This window comes from Mytilus californianus, unplaced genomic scaffold, assembly GCF_021869535.1.
Source record: "Mytilus californianus isolate M0D057914Y unplaced genomic scaffold, xbMytCali1.0.p SCAF_4, whole genome shotgun sequence".
NCBI classification, from domain to species: Eukaryota; Metazoa; Mollusca; class Bivalvia; order Mytilida; family Mytilidae; genus Mytilus; species Mytilus californianus.
The window spans coordinates 44,623,807-44,649,774 of NW_026262690.1; the positions used below are offsets into that span (position 1 = coordinate 44,623,807).

General features: G+C 30.9%; 1 protein-coding gene across 2 annotated transcripts in view; it reads right to left on the reverse strand.

Moving 5' to 3' along the window:
• The window catches only part of LOC127738077 (uncharacterized), a 258,304-nt gene that overhangs the window by 216,198 nt on the left and 16,138 nt on the right, over positions 1-25,968 (reverse strand). The window contains exons 3-16 of one of the 2 annotated variants that reach the window (XM_052249164.1): positions 24,946-24,983; positions 24,471-24,533; positions 23,676-23,726; positions 22,242-22,286; positions 19,809-19,859; positions 18,082-18,126; positions 17,699-17,743; positions 15,638-15,682; positions 13,589-13,639; positions 10,624-10,670; positions 4,012-4,046; positions 2,292-2,567; positions 1,946-2,029; positions 935-1,182 (exon numbers count right to left, since the gene is read on the reverse strand). In XM_052249164.1, the coding sequence (XP_052105124.1) occupies positions 935-1,182; positions 1,946-2,029; positions 2,292-2,567; positions 4,012-4,046; positions 10,624-10,670; positions 13,589-13,639; positions 15,638-15,682; positions 17,699-17,743; positions 18,082-18,126; positions 19,809-19,859; positions 22,242-22,286; positions 23,676-23,726; positions 24,471-24,533; positions 24,946-24,983 (1,124 nt within the window). The remainder of the gene's footprint in view (positions 1-934; positions 1,183-1,945; positions 2,030-2,291; positions 2,568-4,011; positions 4,047-10,623; positions 10,671-13,588; positions 13,640-15,637; positions 15,683-17,698; positions 17,744-18,081; positions 18,127-19,808; positions 19,860-22,241; positions 22,287-23,675; positions 23,727-24,470; positions 24,534-24,945; positions 24,984-25,968) is intronic. The other variant, XM_052249165.1, reaches the window with a different exon arrangement.

The following is a 25,968-nucleotide window of genomic DNA, read 5'->3' on the forward strand; positions in this document are numbered from 1 at the left end:
AGATTGTGGTTTAACATCTATGTTGTCTGTCTGCTAAGTACCGAACGTGACCTATTCCCGAATATGACTGTTATACCGAGTGTGAATTTGCATTGGTATACGACGTGTCTCGGTATTTTTTACATCCGACATTCATGTATTTATTTTTTATGCTTCCGTTATGTTTTCGGTTGGATAATGTGTTATGTCTTATCGTTTGTATTCCAAATAATTATTTGGACTGGTATATATTTTTGACATTTACCGAAATAGCAGATGCAATTTCCTTTGTCGACTCATTTATGCTTACTCTGTTTGCATTTATAACAATTGTTTTAATCCTTTGTTTGTCTATTTACGCTTTGACTTATGATATCAGTACATCAGTATCCTTCATTTAAAACAAAAAGTAGTTAAATACAGTAAATTTATTTAAAACGTCTGCATTTTACATGCATTGTTATATGTACCATTTATATTATAACTCACAATGATGAAAACAATAAAGAACACAAAACTGACTCAAATTTGTTCAATCAGAAAAACTATTTTTATTACTTTTTTTTCTCTAGAAAAAATATATAAGTTGATGTTTGTGTTCTCCGTTGATTACGGTTTTTTTCCTAAAGACGAAGTGACAAAGCTGTCAAAAGTGAGTGCGTGTGTGTGTATTTGTTTATATGATCTGAGTTGTTATAATTTGAGAAAAGGCTCGATTCAGTTTTCGATATTGTCACCAGATAAACCAATGAGTGGGTGAAACAACTTTCAGAATAACGTTTCGTTTTTTGTTTTGAGGGGCGACAGAGTGAGAAGTTTATTTTTATCATTAAACGTTTGTTCTGCTATATATTTGTAATTCTTTTTGTTTTTGTTTTTGAATATCATGTTTTGGGCATTAAAGACAACAACAGAGAGTGATTCCTTTAGTGTACAGTTTTAAAAAAAAACTAACCCTAACAGCACCACCTTGCATTGCTGCAATCTTTGTACCGCATATATAAATATCCGCCAGTTTTGTGTAGGAAACAGTCGTTTTTGATCCTCTACGTTCATTTTTTACTTCAATATTCCATGAACATTGAGAATATGGAAAAGCTTCTGAAGACCTCGACAAAGTGTATTTACATATTCCCTGGATATCAACCTTGGTTTCGCTATGCTGATAATAATGAACATCTCCAGATGCAGTACATCGACAACCTAAAATAGAATATTGAAAAACAATAATAAGATTCGAAGATATGATACAGTGTCAATAACCTGACATAAAATCATGATTTATAAAAATTCGAAGGGCTTCAATTACCCTGGAAAAATATGTAATACTATAAATAAATAATTTATTAAAGAAATACTTAGAAGTACCTTAATATTGTTTCATAGATTATTTTTAGAATTTTTATTTCAGCTTAATTACTACTTTTTGTTAGACATTTGCTTTAACAATAACTTGATCTGACATTTTAATAAACATTTGTCTCAACAACTCCGTTGATTAGACGAATATTGTTTAAGTCAAACCACACAATATCATACATTTAGGTTTTGACAAAATCCTTCTTTGAGTTATAAATTTCCCCGTAGCTTAGTAAAAGTCTAATCGGGATGAACAGACATTTTTTATATATATTCTCTTCTCGGATGCTTACATTAATAGGTAACAAAAGTCTGTAAAAAGGGTAATCAGCAATAAAAGTAGTCACGTTTTAATGACAAAAATATCAGAAAAAATGTTGACTCTTTAAAAATAAAATAAAATGTAAGGTTTTTGTTCGTTCACTTTAGAACTGGAACTTTTGACATTGTGAAGTACACAAAAACCAAATAGCATGCATATTAGCAATTACTATAATTAAGAAATGAATCAGATTTGAAATAAATTATACAAATATTTCACCTCAGGAACTACTACAAATGGCAGTATCACGTGAGATATCTTTTCCTCAAACTAATAGTTTCGTACCTGAACCACTTTGCTTTTTCTTTGCTTTCCTGGCTCTCCTTAATTTTCGTAATTTTCTTTTTTTATCTTTTCTATCTCGTCCAACTGAAAGAAAAACGTTAACATACTTATTGAGAAATACAGTAATCTATAACCACAAAACAGTTGCAGGGTCTGCAGATGTTGCAACATTCTACAGAGGCAAACGGTAAATGTAAAAGATTTATTTGCCATTGGCAAATAGTTCTACATGGTAATATATGTTATGTTAAAAAGAATTTTTTATACATGCAATGATTTTGTGATGTTTTATCAAGTGTCTGATTTTTTAAAAAGTAGATAATTTGATAAATAAATAATTAATTACCACATGCATATTCGACAGCTAGATATTTAGAGGTTTGTGGACAGGGATCACCAAAAGTGTTTTCTTTTGCTTGCAGTTTACACCTTTTGACTCCATTGCATTTCTTCTGAACAATCGACAATGCATTTTCAGCTGAACAACCTGTTGTTTGACTTCTTTTATCTTTGCAGATCTTTTCATCAGATCGACCATAAAATGCTTTTAAGATTTTAATTCGCCTTTTGCCTCTACACCGTACAATAGCTTTTTTGCCGCTACAGATAATTTTACGTCGGCCTGAAAAACAGATGTACAAAGGTAAAGTTCATGATCCTGCAAAGGAATGTGAAATGCAAACAAAATATACTAAAAATGCTTTTACAAATCTAATAAATATTAAAAGAGCAGATGACAGGAGAGCCAAGTGTTTATAACGGGCGCTATCACGAGTTGGTTTAGTGTTATGGAATATTTGTGTCACATATGACCACGTTTTTGTTCCAACCGTCGTAAAACAATTCCTGGCCTCTTTTCCTTGATGCTTAAACCACCGGATGAGCCTCATCACCAAATATGTGATTATCATGAGCAACATGACGTGTACAACTAGTTGAGCAAGATCTGCTTTAACTTACGGAGCTTCTGAGAACCCCTCAGTTTTTTTTTTTTTTTTTTTTTTTTTTTTTTTTTTTTTTTTTTTTTTTTTTTTTTTTGGTTCCTGTTGCTCAGTCATTAGATTTCTATGTAGTGTTTTATTAACGTGTTTATCTGTTTCATCGTCTTTCGTGAATAATGAATAATTACTGTAAAATCTTAGAAGGGATGAATCCAACTTTACCACTTGTTACACCTGGCTCCATTGCTTCCTAGTAATCCTTACCTTTTATAAAAGAAATCATGATAGGAAACACAAGTTCTGGCAAATCGTATCAACTGGGTGATCTATACACCATATGCAGGAGCTGCAGTTATGTTATTAAGTAGAAATGAAAAATTCACAATTGTATAGCTGAATTCGTCCCTTTTGTCGTAACGTTTTGTTCTTAACATGTCGTCATGGTAAATTGCTAGATGAAAGTCAAGATATAAAGCAGACTTAACTATAGCATACTTTTTCAAGTTCGATTGTATAGATGCGTTGAGGACAGTCACCAAACTTTGAATAGTGAGAGGACACCTTTAATACAGTGCATTTAAAGAATAATGCTAGCTCTTCTTTTATTTCTTCCTTAGAAGCTCCCTTATGAAAACTTTCTCGTGTGAATAAAGAGGAACAGGTCGGCAAAAAGAGGGCAACAGTCAATACAATCGGAAAACGGCAATTCGATAGAAGGAGCAGGATATTTTATTATTAGTTTGTATCATAATTTATATTTAAAGCCATAAACAAAAAGGTAAAATATCCTAGATTGCTGAATAAGTAGATTTTACAATAAAACGATATTTCAATGATATTTGTTTATCAAAAATATTTTAAAGAAACATCTGCGTGGAGAAATGGAAAAACTGGATATCGTCTTTTTCGTTGTTAATTTAAGGACATTTGTGTTTTTCTGTATTGAAACAGATATGTCCGAATCAGGCATCAGATAAAATTTTCTGTGCATGTGTTCTTTATTTATAGTCATTATACCACACATTGCTGTTTACATGATTGTCATGAACAAACGAACTGTAAAATTGAGAATGGAAATGGGGAATGTGTATGTTCTACAATAAACGCTGACATTGCATTGTTTACCTTTATTTCTTTTGTTTCCTTTCTGATTTTTTTGTCTGCAACAGAAAAAAGAATCCAAAAAAAACATTTCAGAAAACCTAATAAGACATTTGTTTAAATGAATAACTAGACATAACTGTATATAAATGTATAGTTTTATTCTAAATGTATTAACAAAAATACCAAAACTTAATAAAACCTGACAAATTTAACTCTCGACTATATCAACCTACGGAACGTTTGGAAGACAACTGTCATATTCCTGACTTGGTACATGCATTTTCGAAGAAAACGAAGGATTAAACCAGGTCTTATAGTTCTAACCCTTCCACGTGTATGACAGTGGTTCATAGATAAAGATAAAGTCACGTTTAGACTGTAGAAGTGTTTCTAAAGACGTTTATCGTGTTGCCCAAACTTTTTAGACTCCTAGTTTTCCTTCCTTATTTCTGCTAAGGTAACAGCTATATTGTCATAATTTTGGAGATCTAAACACATTAACTTTATGCTATATGTTTTCTCATTTTGCATGTGCTTATCTTTAACCACTACGGGTTTTTTTTCAATTTTATAAATTATTGTTTTATATTAAACGCAAATATTTGACACATATAATTACATATATGTATTTTAAATTTATTTTGTCTTTCAAATCATTTTTTAACAAACAACTGACTCTAACTGGTTTAAACAGGCATTTTCATAATTCAGGAAAATACGGCAGTGGTTGTAATTTTGTTTTTGTGTCCTTAAGGAAATCATATAAAATAGTTATTTTAAACTAAAGCACTACAAACCAGTAAAAGTCTGAAATGGCCTATATTTGTACTCGACTAAACTGATTTTTACTGAACCAGTCTGAATTGGTCTGAAATTTACTTGATATTACTCGACTGTAGTCTGAACCATACTAAACAGTCTGAACTTGTACTCGACAAGTACTTAACCATTTTATATGAGTCTGAACCATACTCGACATAGTCTTAACCATTCTCGACCAAGTCTGAACCATGCTTGACCTAGTCTGAACCATACTCGACCAAGTGTTAAACAACCTAGACCTATTTATTGTATCTATCTATTGTATTTTATCAATTTAGGAACTGATATACATACATATATATATATATATAAAATGTATATCACCTTTAAAATTAAAATAAAACAAGGTGATCAAATTTCTGGTTGGATTAAAAAAATATCATGTAATAAATTAAGTTCCTTAAATGAATTTTTATATACATGAGATCATGTTCACATTGATTTATGCACATCAAAAATACTAGAACTTTCAACCATTATTCAAATATCTCAAATGTTATTCAAATTTTTTTTTATCAAAATATATATAAAATAGTATATAAAGCAACTTAATACATGTTAAAATTGACACCTTTGTTTTGTAAAACCAAAAATTTAATTTAATAATAATTATAAATCTTTCATAGCAATCCTTGATAACCTTTTAAAAAAGGAAATATATTCCAAAAAAATTCATAATTTATTGCAAAAAGTAAATATAGAAAAAGCTATCACATTGAAAGATATTGTTTTTGGCTATAAAATATCTGATAAATATTATTTTGGCTTTAACTATCTTATTACTATAATTGGGTTTTCAATTTATAAATCCTACTATGTATCTGATCAGAAAATGAAAAGACTTGATGTTTTTTGTCTATTCATTAGAGAATTTACAAAACGAATGTATTATTCAAAAAAGTTAGAAGAAGTTAAATTTTTAGTTAATGTTAAGAAACATTTATTAGATTGATGTTTTATTTATTAATATAATAGAATTGAAAATTATATTTATTCTTCACAAGAAGCTTGGACTTGTTGAAGACAATGTAACAAGCAACTGATGGAAATAAAGAAATTTTAAAAAGAAAAAAAAAAAGAAAAAAAGGAAATATATTCCAAAGTTGCAGTAGAAATTTATTTTAATTAAATTCTAATACGTTTTGCCAAAATTAAAGACATGGCATACAAGAAGCACTTTAATAAGGTTTAATGGTTTAATTACCTCAGTACAGGTGTGTTTTACAGGTAAAAAGAAACCCATATTTTCTTAAACTCATGTATTACTTATCTAGTGAATTCAAAAGGCCTTGTTATAAAAGTTTTACAGGATGTTGTAATTTTCAATGGATGTTATTTAAAATTTGTTACTCTCTGACCAGGTGTGCTCTTTTTAATCAGTGTGCCCCTAGCAGGATGTATTACTTTTATAGTTAACCCCTAATCAGAAGAAAAAATTTATTCATTTCTTTAATTTTTTATCCCTTTTTAAAATATATATATATCCCAAATTATAAATAGAATAGATATATTTCTGATATAAGGTTAAACAATGTCAGTGATTTTGTTGGCTGTTGTTACCTCATTTAAAAGATAGTTATATAACTATTGTATGTAACCATGAAACCTAAGTACAGAAAGTCACAGGACAGAAAGTCACAAATTTGATAGGACAAAAAGTCACAAATAATTTGTATACAATTGTTTGAATATTTATTAGAAAGATCTTGAAATGTTTACTATTTATTACACATATTCATTTTACAGTTTAGGAAATTGTTTATAAGGCTTGATAAATAAAGATTTATAAAATTTTAATCATGCAAAGGATATATTTCTTGGCACCATGAGAACATTTAAGTACCAAGACACTGTAACATTTTTTTTTCTTAACAATTATTTGATCATTATTGATATTGTTTCAAGAAAAATAAAAAATGTTTTTAAAAAATAAGTGTTTTATTGTCCAAAGAAAAATAATCTCAAAACTGAATTGTGACTTTTTGTCCTGTGACTTTCTGTCCTACATTCGTTTTTATTGAGGAATTTAGGAAAATCAAGTTTTGTTTAAAAAAAAACTCATGCCAAACAAAAAGCACCTTATTTTTAATAAGGTTTTATTACCCTCAGTATTGGTGTGGGTTTCAGGTAAAAATAAGTCTTTTTATATTTAACAAGACTCAGACTTTAAATATGGATAATTTAACTATCTCGATTTGACAAATCTAAGAGAATCATGTTTTATTAAAGGATGTAAAAATCTGTTTTTATATATATCTTATTTAATTGTAGCTGTTGTCATGTCAGTTAAAAAGAAAGTTATTTTAACAATCAAAATTATAAAGAAGAGGTTATTTGGTCAAGTATGGTTCAGACTGGTCGAGTATTGTTCAGACCTTTGGTCGAGTATGGTTCAGACTGAAAAAATAGGTCGAGAGCTGGTCAAGTATTGGTCGAGTACAGGTCAAGACTTGGTTAAGACTGTTTCAGACTGGTCGAGTAATAGTTTAGACTATTTTCAATAGCAAATATAAGGGTCAAGTACAAATCAGTACAGTCGAGAATGGTTAAGACTTGGTCGAGTAATATTAAGTAAAATTCAGACCAATTCAGACTGGTCGAGTAAAAATCAGTACAGTCGAGTACAGATAGAGGCCATTTCAGACTTTTACTGGTTTGTAGTGAAGTCACACTTGACAACTCAGGGTATACTAACTGGGATATTTAATCATAGCTAATATTCTTTTGGTATAATTTCATTCGGAATGTACAAGACGGAATAACTTTTAGTAAATGACACAACTTATTTATAAAATTCCACATAAACTAACAGACGACTTGCAACAATAGCGTCATGAGGAGGCTTTCTAAATCCTCAAAATGTTCCCAGTAAAGAATATCTCAACAAAATGGATTTCTTTGGGGGAGGGGGCGGTAAACCTGAAAACTTTGATAATAATGATACTTTTGTTGAATCTTTTTACCGAATTTTACTGGATAATTTTCACTGAATCGGTCTAGCTTTTCGCATTTATAAAAATAAGCAATACATATATCATGTTTTTAGAATCATGCGATGATTTGTAAAATTCTGTTTCAAACTATGAGAAATCTAAATAAATTTCACGTTTAAAATACATTGAAGAATTTTTTAATCATTTTTTTTTGTGCACAGTTTAGAGAGGTGTACATATGAATCAAAAACATTTAAAAAATATTTATGAACAAATTACATGTCGGCAATTGTATAAACAAAAATTCTAAACTTTTTAGACTTTATAAACTTGATAAAACTGTATATAGCGGAAAAGCTGATTATTTACCCAGTAGTGAATTTATTGAACATTTAAAAAATAACCCAGTATGGTCATTTGATTGATTGATTGATAGATTGGTGTTTAACGCCACCTTCTACACTATTGTACTGTTTCGAGGCAAACAGTTTTTATTTATGGAGGGAGCCGAAGTGCCCCGAGAGGACCAGCGACCTTCGGTAGGAAAACTGACAATCCTAATCAATTAAGATTGGAGTCGAGCGCACCTGCCATGTGCATGATTTGAAACCACAATCTCAGTGTTGACAAGCTAGTGATACAGTATTTCGACTACTTAGACCACTCGGCCACCGAGGCCCCTTGGTCATTTGAAGACAAAAATACAACATGCTTCAAATAAACATTTTAAAGATCTTTGATGATGTATTGGATGATTTTGCAGAACACCACCGTATTCATGATTTGAATTGATAAATGATTTTAGTGACCTATACAATATCTTATTAAATCCAAAGATATTCTTGTTAATGCTGTATTTATGAATACACAACTACGTTTTCCATGAATTTAATATATTATAAAATATAAAAACGAACAAGAGTTTCGTTCATCCATTTTTACGTAAACCCTTGTTTATAGCCATTTCGATTAAACAATTTTATCGGCTATTTCATATAATGTTTATTTGAACAAACTTGGCTTTTGATAGTCCTTTTGATTCTGTTGACAGTTTTGACTTTTCTACTCTTTACACTACACTTCCACACAATCTTATCAATCAAAAAATTGACTATTTAATTAAATGGTCGTTTGGTAAATCTGAATGCAAATATATTTGCTGCAACTCATTTAAAGCTCACTTCTCTAATGAGAAAGGTAAATATGCTAGATGTACTTACTAGAGGTGTGATGAGATGATTGAAGCTGTTAATTTTCTCCTTGCTAATATTTATGTACGTTTCGGCAGCAAAGTTTATCGACAGGTTGTAGGTATTACTATGGGCACTAATTGCGCCCCTTTAATAGCAGACTTGTTTTTGTAATGTTATGAATCACAGTTTATGACCAAACTCAGTAAAGACCCGTCTAAATTGCATTTAATTGATAAATTCAACAACACTTACCCTAATCTTGATGATTTTTTTTCGTTAAATAATCAAGAGTTTTCTCAATATACTGCCGAAATTTACCCAAAGGAACTTACTTTAAATAAATTAAATTTAAACGGTAACAACTATCCTTTCCTAGATTTAGATATTTCGGTTTTACACGGGAAACTCCACACTAAAATTTACGACAAAAGGGACGATTTTTTGTTCCCAATTGTTAATTTTCATTTTTTGGATTGGGATGTTCCTTTTTCACAATCTTACGGTGTTTATATTTCACAACTCGTTCGCTATGCCCGTGTCTGTTGTGACGTTTTTGATTTTAACGAACGTAATCTATGTATTACTGGTAAATTATCAAGCCAGGGATTTCGTTACCACAAATTACTTAAAACCTTTACTAAATTTTTCCACAGATATAAAGATATGGTTTTGAAGTTTGGTTGTACTTATTTCAAACGGGATTGCACATCCTCAATTTTACCACAATATTGTTTACCGTGCCCGGAAATTTAGAAACGATCCTGGTAAACTTATCGATCCTTTAAATAAACTTATTCTAAAAGGTTACCAATTCAACACTGTAATTAGATCATTAAATATTGTTTTTATTGGTACTGATATTGATTTTGCTATCAGTAAATTAAAAGCAAACTAAATATTATTGTTATATACATATACACATTCATGGATCTACAATCTGTCGATACCTGTATCTTGGCATTGCACAAGGTCATGTTTTTCTCTGACTGTTTATGACGTCTTTACATAAACCCATTGGATGCTGGATGTGTACGGATTGATAATTTAGTCTTAGATGCATGATTTTTTTTATTAGTTGTTAGTGGCTTTGAACTAGCTGTCAGTAACTACGAGTACTCTCAGATCTGTACTTAGTGTCTTTTTGTTGTTTGGATGTACCCGGCCGCGTCCACTTGTATTTGTAGTATTTGTATTTTTATCCATCTGATGAGTTAAGCCTCTTTCAACTGATTTTTATAGTTCGTTCTTATGTTGTACTGTTACACCACTGTTCCAGGTTAGGGGGGATTGGGATCCCGCTAACATGTTTAACCCCGCCACATTCTGTATGTATGTGCCTGTCCCAAGCCAGGAGCCTGTGATTAAGTGGCTGTCGTTTGTTTATGTGTTACATATTTGTTTTTCGTTCATTTTCTGTACATAAATTAGGCCGTTAGTTTTCTCGTTTGAATTGTTTTACATTGTCATTTCGGGGCCTTTTATAGCTGACTGTGCGGTATGGGCTTTGCTCATTGTTGAAGGCCGTACGTTGACCTATAGTTGTTAATTTCTGTGTCATTTTGTATATTGCGGAGAGTTGTCTCATTGGCAATCATACGACACCTTCTTTTTTATATTGGACACATAGCGGGGTAAAAATAGTTTTCGAGATTCAAAACTCATTAATTGTAACCAAATTTCCTTACCTTTTTTGAGACTTTCCTTCTTTTTGTTTGTTTCTTCCCTTCTTTTCCTGAGAATCAATAATGACAACCTCTAATATTAGTTAAACAGTTAAAATGATTACGTGTTTGTACATAGGGCAAAACGTTTGATGAAGAAACACATATACAGTTTACTATTATACATTATGTAGATGGTTTATTTAATTCCGTTTTCTATGGTTCTTCTCAGCCTAAAATCATCAATTATCATCATCAATCATATGATTGTCAAACATCACGTAAAACAGACTTTAATTGACCTAATTAATCGATCAATTGGCCAATCTATTGAATACGCAACATAGTCATCAATAAGCGAACAATCAATTAATTGATCTATGCAATTAACATTGTTGTGTAGAAATTCTAGATAAAAAAATATCTTCCTTCTAAACTGCCAGCTCAAATGTTTGACATGTTTCCGCATGGACGCTATAAGGAAACGTTCTAGTAATTCGGTCATAAAACGATACTCAGTACTCTTAGTACAACATTTTCGCTCGAAACACCAAATTTGATTTTTGATTTGTTGATTTTTGAATCTGAGACTGAGTATGATAATCGTACTCACAAGTTTTAAAACCCCAAGCACTGACTTTCTCAATAATATAAAAATAGGAATAAAAACTAAATTATCATCTATTATTACATATTCTGCAAAACATAACAAACCAGAGGGTTATCATGTTAAAGAAGTATAATAATATGGATATAATTAACTTAGCATAAGTAAATCAATTTTGAACTGATCTGAAAACATCTTAAAAGCCTGAAAAATAAATTATGATCTCATGTTCAGTCTTTCAATCATTTAAAAAAAATGTATCAACTGCAGTAAATTCAGTACTGTTCATACAATTCGCTTGCAGTAAAATTAAGATCTGTTCAGTAGTCGTTACTTACCTGTACAAGTCAACAACATACTGAATAGTCTGAAAGCTACTGAATAGAACTGGATTGTATGAGAACAAAACGTCTGAACAATAATGAAAAGACAGCAAGTAAATATATGAAAATTAACATAAACTCTTAAAAAAACTGAACGTTTTTAGGTTCAGACTTTTCGGAAGATGTTTAGACGGCCGTTTAAAAATAAAATACATTTAATAGTGTTCGCTGTAATATAGTATTCCAAACAAACCCATTATGTATCATTATACCTGTTCAAAATCAAATAGCGTATATTAAGTTTATAATATTATTCGTGCTATGCGGTGCGAATCGTCTACACCGTCTTTTAAATAATAGATTGAAAGTTTTTTGGTTTCTTCAGGTATTATTTAATCATAATGATAAATTATTAACAGATATATTAATTCAAACAAAAAATCAGTAGCTTATGACCCATATATCGACAAATTTGCCATCCACAATTACATTTGTTTTCCACACTGAACTTATGAGATAACTGTATTGTATTTTAAGCTTGGCCTTCGTAAAACGTAGGTAAACGGATATTTGCGACAGTAAAATCAAGTTTTACGAAGGCCAAGATTAAAATACAATACAGTTATCTCCATTCTAATGGCACATACTAAAATAAATTCCATTTGATAAATATTTTGGCTTAAAAATGCCATAAATGAAAAAGTCCACGAAACTGTAGCATGGTCTTTGGTATCTAAACAATGTGACATCATATGTATACTCCCGGTGTCAAACATAAACACTAGACGTATTTATACTTTTCTTACAATTCTGAATGGATTTAATTTCGACAGAATGAAAATTTTGAGGCACAAAATGGGACTCTTTGTTTATTTTTTGAGAAATTACATATAAAAAAAAATTGGAATTCAAAATGGTGGCTTTCTTAGTTACGGACTGGTAGAACGTGGAATCTAACCCGTCAAAATATTTGTTAACGTCCAATGAAAATGATCGTTACAAACGAATTGCATTAGAATTGTTCATTCATATGCTTGACTTGCTGTTTATGGTACAGTAATACGTTTATTAAGTGAATCTCTTAAAAGACAAGAAGAGAATACATATAAGGGCGACTTATTCACGTAAAAATGAACACTTTTGAAATTTAGATATCTACTAAGCAAAATCATATGAACGTTATTATGGACATTTTATGAAAAGAACAATAAGGAAGACCGTACGAATATGAATAATAACGGGACCATTATTAGCTAACAACTGTTCTGATGCATTTCAAATCTTGAAATTATTATAATAATCGTATTTCTTATTCAAATTTACTAAATATAACATTTAAAAGGCTTGTCCCTCAACAGCTATCTTTTCATTTCACTTTGTTTTCTTTATTTTTTACAGTTTTGAATCCTTTTTCTTTCATTCGTTTAAAAATTATGCCCATTAACCTAAGTATGAAACAGTGCCATTTTTTTCCTATCTAAGTAGCCTTTCGATCTGCCACCTCATATGCAAAGCCTAATGATGAGTCCCATTTCATATATTAGCCTTTTTAACCAAAGTAAAAGGGACGCCATACAGACGCGTTATCTATTTATTGCATTTTTGGTATCATATGATTACCAAATATTTTCGTTAACATTCTGATAATTTAGTGTATGACTTTTTATATCTTGCATTAAATTCAAATTTAAATATTCGATCAGCTTTTATTTTACTTAAATCCTTTAAGTTTAAGTTCATCTTTAGGAGTCTAGGCATGATGAAATCAAATACCAAACGCATAAACTACTAACGCCTTTCATGACAAATGCTCATTTTCTTTACAGTGTAAATTGGATGAAACTCACGAGGCTAAACAGACGCTAAATTTATTCATAGCCAAGAAGTCAATGATTGGGTACTGACAATATTTTCTATTGTTTCATATAAAAAAATTGGGCAACCGTTTAATGGCTACATGTACCTTGGAAATCCAATTGGTACCAAGTTATTTAAGCAATGATAATTATAAAGTATATTAATTCAAGCCCTCTGAATTATGAACACTTTGTTGACTCACGTTTTTCTTTTTTCCTTTATCTTCACCTCGACTTGGTTTTGACTGGAATTCCTAAATTAATAAAGAAGTAATATCAGCTAAATTTTGGAATTATGTCCGATGTGATTTCTATAGAAATAACAAACCGCCTTAAGGATAATCGATACTATTTTAGAATTGTTGATATTTTTTGAGAAATGTTGTAGGGCAAGATGAAATCTTTGAAAAATCATACAAAAATATCTTTCAAATTTTCTAAATTTTGTATTTCTGTAAATTAGAGTGCATACAAATGTTTGTAACATTTAAAAAAAAAAAAAAAACACCATTCCAGCTATGTTGCTTCACTTTTTCTGAATGTAAAGTGTAATAAAATGTCTTCAATATTATTTGAATCGATTAACTTCCATATTTTGCAAGCAGTTTTCTATAAAAATCAAAAACGCCCATCATCGACAAAAATTCTAAACAACAAAACAAATATCCATTACAATATATCATACATAACACATCCACTGACCACTGACAAGGTTCCTGAATTAGGACATTCATATAAACATGTAGCAGGGTTAAAACATTGATTTATTTTTTTTAGATCACCCTGTCTGTTTTTTTATCTCCATCCGTGGACTTAAAAGGGTTAATAAAACCTTATTCAATAATATCAATACAGGAACGGTACTAACCGCTTTAAAACGGTATAATAACATGACGCGAGAACAAACAAAACAATAACGCCTTACAGAAGGATTGAAGGTACCTTAAAGAAGATCGCTGCAAATGCTAAACCTTACTTAGTCGTCTTTCACTCTATCAGTGACTACATGTAACACTAGTTTTAAGCTGCAAAGCCACAAGCAATACAGCAAGGTACGATTCTATACAATGCCCCGAACAAACCTGAACAGAATTTGAATGCAGAAAAACAAACGGACCACTCAATCTTTTGATTTTGCTTTAAACTAAAAGAGGTGAATTGATGTTCGTCAAAAAATATAGTACGCAATTAGAAAAATAACAACATCTTGGAATCACGTTAGTGTTATCTTTTGTTATCAATCAATATGTGATTAAATATCTTATTTTGGGAATTTGGTGTTGATAACAGATCTTTGAATCTATGTACAACATTTTAAGACTTGTAATGTCTTCTACATGTCTTTTGGTCATTTTTGTCTTTGGAGTGATGTCTAATTGACGCAAACCTAACCTCTCTTTTTATTCGTATTCAACGACTTAAACGTTTAGGATTTATTATGTTTTGCCTTGTTGTTGTTGTCTAATCTTATTATTTGTTAATATTTATTGATTTATTGATTTATTGATTTTCAAAACTAAGTTGTTTTTTTTTGGTTTCTTCTTTCTTTAGCTCATCAGTTCTAGTTCACAATGAAGGAGATATGTAACTTTAAAACATAACTAAATAAATATATGGAATATATGTTATGCATATCAGGACGAGAGCATTTAAAGTCATATGAAAATGAACGCTGCTTAATACAAGATTGACCTTCTGATTCGGATTGTTTCGAAAAAGGAAACGTTAAAGTAATCTTTCATACGTTGATACACACTTTACAAAAAAATGTAAACAAAGTTTTTAAAAGTGCATGTCTCTCTCTTCCAAATTTTCAATTTTTTTTTAAAATAATTTACTAAGCTCAACCAATTGTCCTTTTTGAAAGAGAAGAAGACCCTAGAATAAAGATTTCAAAACAATGGATTGATTAATGTTTTTAAGAGGATTTACTTCTGTGAAAAAAAAAGATTGTTTATTCGCAAACGCTGCATGTAACCGTGACATTTGGGTTTTCAAAAAAAAAACCATACTTCGTGCTTCGGAAATTTGACCACCTATTTAAAAATGTATGAGTTTTGAACTAAGCAATCATCCACAGGAGAATTGAAGAAAAGGCAACATTCATCGCTACCTGAAATGAAAAGCGAATAGTGACCATATTGCAACGTCCCTTATACGTGCAATCGACCTTGAATCTATATGACTTTTGTCATATCATTGCAAATGATACTCAAAAAGGACTAAAAGCTTACTTATGTTAAATTACTCACTCTAACATCTTGGTTCTTTCTGATTTTATTCCCGCGTTTCTTGTTCTACAATACAACATAAAAGTTTATGAAACAACAATTTTATAGCAGATAGTATCATATCTCCAATTAAAACATAATGATGACAACCCGTTATAAAAGAGGGACGAAAGATACCAGAGGGACAGTCAAACTCATAGATCGAAAACAAACTGACAACGCCATGGCCAAAAATAAAAAGACAAACAGACAAATAATAGTACAGATGACACAACATATAAAACTAAAGACTAAGCAACACGAACCCCACCAAAAACTGGGGGTGATCTCAGGTGCTCCAGAAGGGTAGGCAGATCCTGCTCCACATGTGGCACCCGTCGTGTTGCTTATGTTATTACAAATCCGGTAAGTAGTCTAATTCGGTAGGTCACATTCGTGAAAAGGGAATGGTATTGTAGTTACGACATAAGGAACATATCCGATATCATCTGTGAAACGGTTATTCCATAACGGTCAACCAACTCGTGATGGCGTCCGTAAAATTTACGAAGGGATGATTTCAACTTCACCATTTGGAACTCTTGGTTTAATAGCTTCCTTGTGAGCAGCAATCCTCTATCAAGGAAATCATGATAGGAAATACAAGCCCGGGAATATCGTATCGATTAGGACATATATACTCCGTATGCAGGCGCTACTGGAATGTTGCTACATAGAAATGGAAAGTTCACAATTGGGAAGCTGAAATCATCTCTTTTGTCGTAAAGTTTTGTTTTCAACTGACCCTCATTGTCAATTTCTAGATGTAAGTCAAGATATGAGGCAGACTTAACGGTATCTGTAGTATCCTTTATCTCTAGTTCGATGTGATAGATTCGTTCAACAAAGTCTCCAAATTTTGTATTATTTAGTGAGAGAACATCATCTATATAGCGGAACGTAAAGTTAAAGGATATTGCTAACTTCTTATCTTTCTTCCTATATGAAGTCGTCAGCCTCAAAATAATAAAGAAACAAGTCGGTAAAAAGAGGGGCACAATTGGTTTCCATTGGAATTCCGACAGTCTGTTGAAAAACACGTCCTCCAAACGAAACAAATATGTTGTCAATCAAGAAATCAAGCATCTTGATAATGTCAGTTTCAGAGAATTTTTTGTTTGAATCAGAGTTATTCTTTACAAAGTAGGATTTATCCCTCCCCAAGACAAGATACTTGTATGTACGTTCGCACTTGTACGCACCAAAGCGCTATGTATTGAATAAAATTTAACCGCAATTTTTAACAGTGGAAACAATTTTAAGCAAGCTCTAATCAAGAAAAGATATCAAATCAAAACCCTTTACTCATTCGAAATTTTCATATTACTTTTAATTTAGCAATACTTAAGTGTTATTATTGTAATGCAGTGTACAACCGAGGTTCAGAGACTGACAATTCGGTCAATATCTTTTACCCGCCTAAATGTGAGAATCACAGTTATAATGTTTATGGAGAAAACATCTGTTCAATATTATTTGACATTATGCTATTTTAAATAATTGACTAAGCTTAACCAAAAAGAAGACCGTAGAATAAAGATATAAACATTGTGGATCAATTAAATTATTTTAAAGAACTGAATTTCCCAAAGATTTAATTGTTTGAAAATAGAGATTGTTTTCTTGTTGATGCTGCATGACACGTGGTGATTCGGGGTTTCGAAAAAGTAATCACGCTTCCTACCCGGAAATATAAGCATATATCTGAAAATATAAGCTTTGAAACAAGCAATCAGGCACAAAGAATTGATAAAGGCACTTTTCTCACCAAAATAGCATCGTCTGCCTGAAATGAATAGCGCATACTCACCATATTGCAACTTCCCTTATACTTGTATTCGTCTTTGAAGATGACTTTGATCATAGTATTATTGTCAGTAATACTCAATTCATATTTGTATTTGAACGATTTGTACTTGCTATTTTGCTATTTTCAAACAATTTTAATCATAAACTATGGTAGTCGTAAATAGTCGCTAGGATTTATATTTTTACTTGTATGGACCAAATTCTTATTTTATGTTAAATAATATAAATACTCACTATTTCAGCTTGGTTCTTTTTATTTTTATTCTTTCCATTTTGTCTCTACAATACAACACAAAAGTCTATGAAACAACAATTTTTTAGCACAAAAAATGACCCTGACTTAACAAATGTAAAAAATTCAAACGAGAAAGTCTGATCATATTGCAACTTACCTTATACTTGTATTCGACCTTAAAGATGAGGTCATCATATTTTATCATATTATTATTGTCAGTAATAGTTAATTCATACTTGTAATTGAACGATTTGTAATTGCTATTTTACTATTTTCAAACAATTTTAATCATAAACTATGGTAGTCGGAAATAGTCGCTAGGAATTATATTCTTACTCGTGGACTAAAATCTTATTTAACGTTAAATAATATAATCACTCACTATTTCAGCTTTTTTCTTTTTGTTTATATTCTTTTGATTTTGTCTCTACAATGCAACACAAAAAACTTTGAAACAATAATTTTACAGCAAAAACAAAAAAACAAACCCCGACTTGACAAATGTAAAAACTTCAAACGAGAAAGTCCGCTGCCTATTTTTTATCAGGCATAGAAATGCGATTTAGACCATCGCAATACTTTATCCGATCATTTTTTTTTCACGATGAGGAAACTTAGCTTCCACAGTTATATTAGATAAAAAGACAGATAAAGTCAGGAACATTCTTTTCCATTGCAGTCTGCAAACTCCACCCTCATAATAGGACACTTAACATTATTATTTCTATTCTACATTGTGCTACTTCATATTTTCGACCTAAGATTAATTTTACTTCGGTAAAATACAAAGTAAATGTATACTGTTATAAGTAACAAAGGCACTAAATCTATTCAAACACAAGTATGAATGTCATACTAACTAAAACAACATGCAAGTTGAAATCTTGATTAATAGAGTAGGGCCATAAATATGTCTTTAGCATGTATATTGTATTGTGGTAATCCGTTTCCGTTGGGGAAAATGTATGCTTATCTTGCTAATGACATTACTACAGACGTTGTGAACAATCGTAATATCGATTAGTTCCAACAACTAATAGTTTTGGTCCTTTCTGAGCCCTCAATTGAACCCGGTTAGAAAGGTAAATGCTATGCTGTAATGAAAATAACCAACGAAAGAAACCTTTCCACTTGATATTTCTATATCGTTATCTGTTTTCTCTCTCTTAAGTATTAATGTCATGATAACAAAAACAACATGCAAGTTGAAATCTTGATTTATAGAGTAAGGACATATAAATATGATTGGCATGTATATTGTAATGTGCTAATCCATTTCCATCATTTGGGGTAAAAGGTATGCTTATCTTGCTATTTACCTCACTACAGAAGTTTTTAACGATCGCCATATAGATTAGTTCTAACTACTTGTAGTTTTGTTCAAATGTTTAGTATATCCTTTCTGAGCCTCTAATTCAACCCAGTTGTCTAGGTAAATGCTATATGTGAAACGAAAATAGTGACGGAAGAAGCTTTTCCACTTGATATTGCTATATCGTTATCTTTTGTTCTCTCTTTCTCCCGTAGCCATCTGATTGCCATTTAATATATATGTAAATAACATACATACTATGCTGTAAATACAATGATTTGACAAAATCGTCAGACTTTCATTAACTACATTTTAGCAGTGCAATCACTTGAACTTCATTTTCTTTTACTATACCTCAATTTGTGGACTGTTAATCCTAGAGGGTATCATTAGCCCAGAAGTCAATGATTCAGTACTGACATGATTTATATCTTACTTTTCCTAAATTCCCTATTGATTAAATATTGAAAAAAATGAAAAGCTAAGATTCTGGAGACCCCTCTAGGGAGAGATGATCTTATGTGAATTTGGTTATTTTTTACAATCTTTCTTTTGATCATATAGGTTTGGAGCGTTCCTGGTAATAGAAAATAGAGAAAAGTGCTTTGACACACTAAATATATATTATAATGCTCATCAATCTCTTGCGTTTTTTCTACCGTTTCAAATATAAAAATTGAGCAACCCCTCTATTTTTGAAATCCAATCGGTACCAAGTAATTCACGAAATTTAAGCAAGAACAATTATAAAGTAAATAATTAAAGCCCACTAAATTATGAACTCTTTGTTGACTCACATTTTTCTTTGTTCCTCTATCAACACTTTGACTTTGTTTTGACTGAAATTCCTAGATTAATAGATATAAAAAATAATTTCAGCTAAATTCTGGAATCATGTCCGATGTGATTTCTATAGAAATAGAGATAACCGATGCTACTTTAATTATGTTTATCATTTTTGTGAAATGTTGTAGGGCGAGATGAGTTCTGTCAAAAATCATACAAATATATCTATGAAATAAGGGTCACTGTTTAAAGAAATAAAGCAACGTTGGAATTTTCTGGCAACTTTAAAATTTTCTAAATGGCAATTAAAAAAACCAAAGTGCATACTAATGTTTGTGACATTTTAGCTGTGTTGCTTTACAGTTTTCTGAATGTAAAGTGTGGTAAGATGCCATCAATATTATTTGAATTGATTAACGTCAATATTGCGCAAGCATTTTTCTATAAAAATTAAAAAAAACAAAAAAACACTTAACATCCACAAATTTTTTAATAACAAAAAAATATTATTCATTACAATAATGTCATAACATATCCCCTGACCCCATGAGGTTTTTGACTTAACACATTCATTGGACATAAAGCAGGGTTAAACAGATTTATTGTTTTAGATCCATCCGTGGTAAAGGTAAAAAGGTAAATAAAACATAATTCAATAATATCAATATAGGAACAGTACTTAACGTTATAATAACGGTAAAATAACATGACACGAGCACATACAAAACAATAACGCATTACAGTAGGATTGAAGATCGCTTCTAATACTAAACCTTACTTAGCCGTCTTTTATCCTAATAACAGTGACTGCATGTAACAATAGTTTCAAGTAGGAAAGCCAAAAGCAATACACGACGGCACGATTTTGTACAATGCCCAGTATAAACCCGTACAGATTTAGAATGCAGAAAAATAAACGGAACACTCATTCTTTTAAATTTGCTTCAAACTAAAGTAGATGAATTAATGTTCATCAAAACAATATAACACGCAATTAGAAAATACAGCATCTTGGAACCACGCCAGTGTTATCTTTTGTTGTCTTTCAATATTTAATTAAGTGTTTGTCATTATTTTTGGGACTTTGGTGTTGATGACAAATCTTTAATAGCATCATTTTAATTTATGTACACCATTTTAAAAATTGTGATAGTTGAGAGCTTGATATATTGTACATACATATATATATTATTGAAGATTGTGTGTTGTCTTTTGGTCATTTCTGTCTTGGAAATGGTGCCTCATTGACGTTAACCTCACCTCTCTTTTCATTCGTATTCAACGACTTAATATTTTAGGATTTATTAAGTTTTAGGTAAGTTGCCTTGTTGTTGTTGTCTAATCCTACTTTTTTTAATATCTATTGATTTATTAATTTATTTTTTTTCGGATGTAGTTCACAATGAATAAGATATGTAAAATTCAAGCATAACTAAATAAATGAATAATATATATATTGGTTCAAATAAGCCTAGTTTGCAGTTAAGATTTAATCATGAATGGTTCAAATTGTAAAAAAAAATATTGTTATTTCTTGAAACTTTTACCAGTCATTTCTGTTAGTTCTAAGTAAACAAGCCGCAAATACTCGTTTAATCCAACTAATTGCTGGCCATATCCTAATGTTGAAAAAATTAATCTCTGTGTCGGAATGTCGGAACATAGTAATTTAAACATAATGATAACAATACGTTATAAATTTGGTGCGTCCTAGCCGCTATGTATTGAATAAGATTTAACCACATTCTATTTGAAAAATAGAAACTATTTTAAGCATGCTCTAATCAAGAAAAGATATCAAATCAAAACCCTTTACTCATTCGAAATTTTCATATTACTTTAGATTTAGCAATACTTAAGTGTTATTATTGTAATGCAGTGTACAACCGAGGTTCAGAGACTGACAATTCGGTCAATATCTTTTACCCGCCTAAATGTGAGAATCACAGTTATGATATTTATGTAAAAAACATTTTAATAATATTGATAACACTATGTACCCGAAAATGTAAGCATATATCTGAAAATGTCAGCTTCGAAACGAGCAATCAAACACAAGGAAGTAATAAAGGCATTTTTCTCACTCAACAAACATCGCCTGCCTGAAATGAATAGCGCATACTGACCATATTGCAACTTACATCATACCTGCATTCGTTCTTGAAGCTGTATGACTTTTATTATATTATGATTGTCAGTAAAACTTGATTGTTGAAGCTGTATGACTTTTATCATATTATGATTGTCAGTAAAACTTGATTGATGCTTGTAGCTATACATATATATATATATATAATATATAGTTGAACGATTTGCACTTGCTATTTCGCTATTTTCAAACAAATTTAATCATATACTGCGGTAGTCGTAAATAGTCGCTAGGAATGATATTTTTTAATTGTGAACTAAAATCTTATTTCATGTTAAATAAAAGAATTACTCACTATTTCATTTTGTTTCTTTTTATTTTTATTCTTTAGATTTTTTCTCTACAATATAACACAAAAGTCAATGAAACAACAATTTTAGTTACAGATAAAAATGACCCCGACTTGACAATTGGAGTGTCATAATAGGACACTTAACATTATTATTTCTATTCTACATCGTGCTACTCTACATTTTCGACATAACAAATTATTAAACTCCGGTTAAATACAAAGTAAATGTAAGCTGTTATATGTAATAAATGCACTAAATCTATTTCAAACACAAGTATGAATGTCATACTAACGAAAAATAACATGCAAGTTGAAATATTGATTACTAGAGTAAGGCCATATAAATGTCTATTGTGTATATTGTATTGTGGTAATCCGTTTGCGTTGGGATAAAATGTATGCTAATCCTGCTAATGACATCACTACAGAAGTTGTGAACGATCGTAATATCGATTAGTTCCAACTACTAGTAGTTTTGGTCCTTTCTGAGCCCTCAATTGAACCCGGTGAAAAAGGAATATGGTATGCTGTATTGAAAATAACTAACGAATGAAGCCTTGCAACCACACGAACTTCATTTTCCGGCACTATGCCTCTACTTGCGGACTGTTATTCCAAGAGAGTATCATTAGCTCAGAAGCCAATGATTCGGTACTGACACTTTCAATAAACTTCCCTAGGCAAAGGTGAACTAATGTTAATTTTGTTTCTCCTACAATGTTTCTTTTTGGTCATATGGCTACATTGTATTTTTGGTTTTGAGCGTTCCTGGTGATAAAAAATCAAAAAAAGCGCTTTGGATGCAATAAATATATATTATGATTCTCATCAATCTCTTGAGTTTTTCCTGCCATTTCAAATATAAAAATTGATCAACATACTATGCTGTAAATACAATGATTTGACAAAATCGTCAGACTTTCATTAACTAAATTTTAGCAGTGCAATCACTTGAACTTCATTTTCTTTTACTATACCGTAATTTGTGGACTGTTAGTCCTAGAGGGTATCATTAGCCGAGAAGTCAATGATTCGATACTGACATGATTAATATCATACTTTTCTTAAAATTCTCTATTGATTAAATTTTGAAAAAATGAAAAGCTAAGATTCTGGAAACCTCCCTTAGGAGAGATGATCTTATGTGAATTTGGTTATTTTTACAATCTTTCTTTTGATCATATAGCTCCGTACGTATTTTTGGTTTTGAGCGTTCCTAGTAATAGAAAATAAAGAAAAGTGCTTTGACACACTAAATATATATTATAATGCTCATCAATCTCTTGCGTTTTTTTCTACCGTTTCAAATGTAAAAATTGAGCAACCCTTCTATTTTTGAAATCCAATCGGTACCAAGTAATTAAATAAATTCAAGCAAGGACAATTGTAAAGTTAATAGTTCAAGCCCATTGAATTATGGACACTTTGTTGACTCACATTTTTCTTTGTTCCTCTATCATCACCTCGACTTGGTTTTGACTGGATTTCCTAGATTAATAAATATTAGAAAAGATTTTCAGCTCAATTATGGAATTATGTCCGATTCGATTTCTAAAGAAATGACAAACCGCCTTAAGGATAACCGATACTCTTCTGATTATGTTTATCTTTTTTGTAAAATGTTGTAGGGCGAGATGAAAAAACACCAAAGTGCATACTAATGTCTTTCACTCTAATATCACTGACTGCATGAAACAATAGTTTCAAGCATTAAAGTCACAAGCAATACAGGAAAGCACGATCTTATACAATGCCTAGCACAAACCTGTACAAAATGCAACGTTGTCTAGTGGCGTATTAAAGTTATCTTTCATATGTTTATACACACTTAACAAAAACTGTGAACAAAGCTTATTAATGCATATGTCTCTCTCCTTCAATTGTTGTAAAGAGATTCTGAGAACCACGGTTTTGCTTTCGAAAAATTCCCAAATAGTTATACCCACAAAAACAAATGGTTTTAAATTCAGTCAGTAGATATATGGTTTTCTGAAATTACAATGTAATGCCACTGCTTGCTAACGATAATAAGAATAATAGGATCACTCAACTATCTTATAGAATGGTAATATTTATAAAACATTAATTTGCTTGAAATCAAAAATAACTACTGTTAACTTTAGCATCACTTCCCTTCTAAACTAGTTCAAATAAGTTTAAAGTATGAAATCACACATGCAATCAAACACACACACACGCATAAAATGTTTGAGATTGTTGTGCATAGCTTACATTTTCTGCGGCGTTCTTCTGTTTTTTTCTTTGTTGTAATCGACCGTTGTCACCAGGTTTCTCCTTGATTGGAAAAAAGAAATTAATGTTTGTAGCAAGTATCAAAATAAAATATTTTTTACTTCCTGCTTGCTTTAGCTGTGCAACAATTGATGACATTAAATTGCTGAACATAGTATTTGTCTTATGATTGGTCCCACAACGAATGAAAGTTGGATATCATTGCAAATGATACACATTAAGTATGGCCTACATCTGACATATGTGCAAAATATTGATTCGATTAAAATACTGATATTTAACAGTCTCTTATGTACACTTTTATGTAAATTACTATAGCAATATTTATACACTATTTGATATGTAGAATATGAAATTATGAACATTTTGATGCGCAAATATCTATTTTGAAATTTTGTTTGAATGTTATAGTGTATAAAAACTATCAATAGTAAACTTTATGATTTCTATTTACCTTCTCCCTTTCCTGTGTCTGCTTTACGTTTCCCGAGACTGAAATAAAATTAATTGAGCTTAATTATTGATAAAATATTCATTAGGTAATTTATTTATAATTTTGATAGCATTATGTTATAACGCTTATTCAAGGCTGCAAAACACGTGTTTCATGATAAAGTCGATAAATTACGGTTAAGATCAAACTTTCGGAAAGCTAAATTCACAGAACTTTTGGGAGCATAAAATCCAAAGTTGTTCTTAACAAAACAGAAAATCCCTCTATGCAGAAAAAGAGAGGCGAAAGATACCAAAGGGAAATTCAAACTCGAAAGTAAAAAATAGACTGACAACACCATGACTAAAAAGAAAAAAGACAAACAGACAAACAACAGTACACAAAACACAACATAGAAAGACTCAGCAGCACAAACCATCCCAAAAGCTGAAAATGATCTCAGGTGCTCCAGAAGGGTAAGCAGATCGTGCTACACATGTTGCACAGAAGTTGTAGTTAAACGCAGAACCGGACATTCTGGGGTACACGTATGGTACTGGTTGAATTAAACATATTGTAATATGAACTGTCATTTTCATTTGATCTTCGAGTGAGTTGACCTCTGTTGTTTTAAGAGAAGTTCTTTACGTGAATGGTTTTCTAGTTATTGTACTATCAAATCCCGAAGTTGACCGCTTGCATTAGAAAAGGCACATAATATGAGGAGCTTAGATCAGTGCATTTCCTTCCATCTAAGAAATTGTTTTTGCACTGTCTAGCTCTGCCTCCTTTGATTAGTTAAAGATTGCAGATTAAATCAAAGTGTAAAACAAATGATCATCACATTTTGAAAATATTTCATAAATAGATAAATAAAAGAGTACATAATACACCTATTTCTAGATTAAGAAACAAACTTCAAGTACTTTCAAAGCGATTTGTGTTTGTACCTACCAACAAAGCAGCCAACAATGTCGAGGTGGTATGCCGTAAATACTACACGGACGTTTTTAAGAATGAAATTTTATATTCTTCTACATTCAA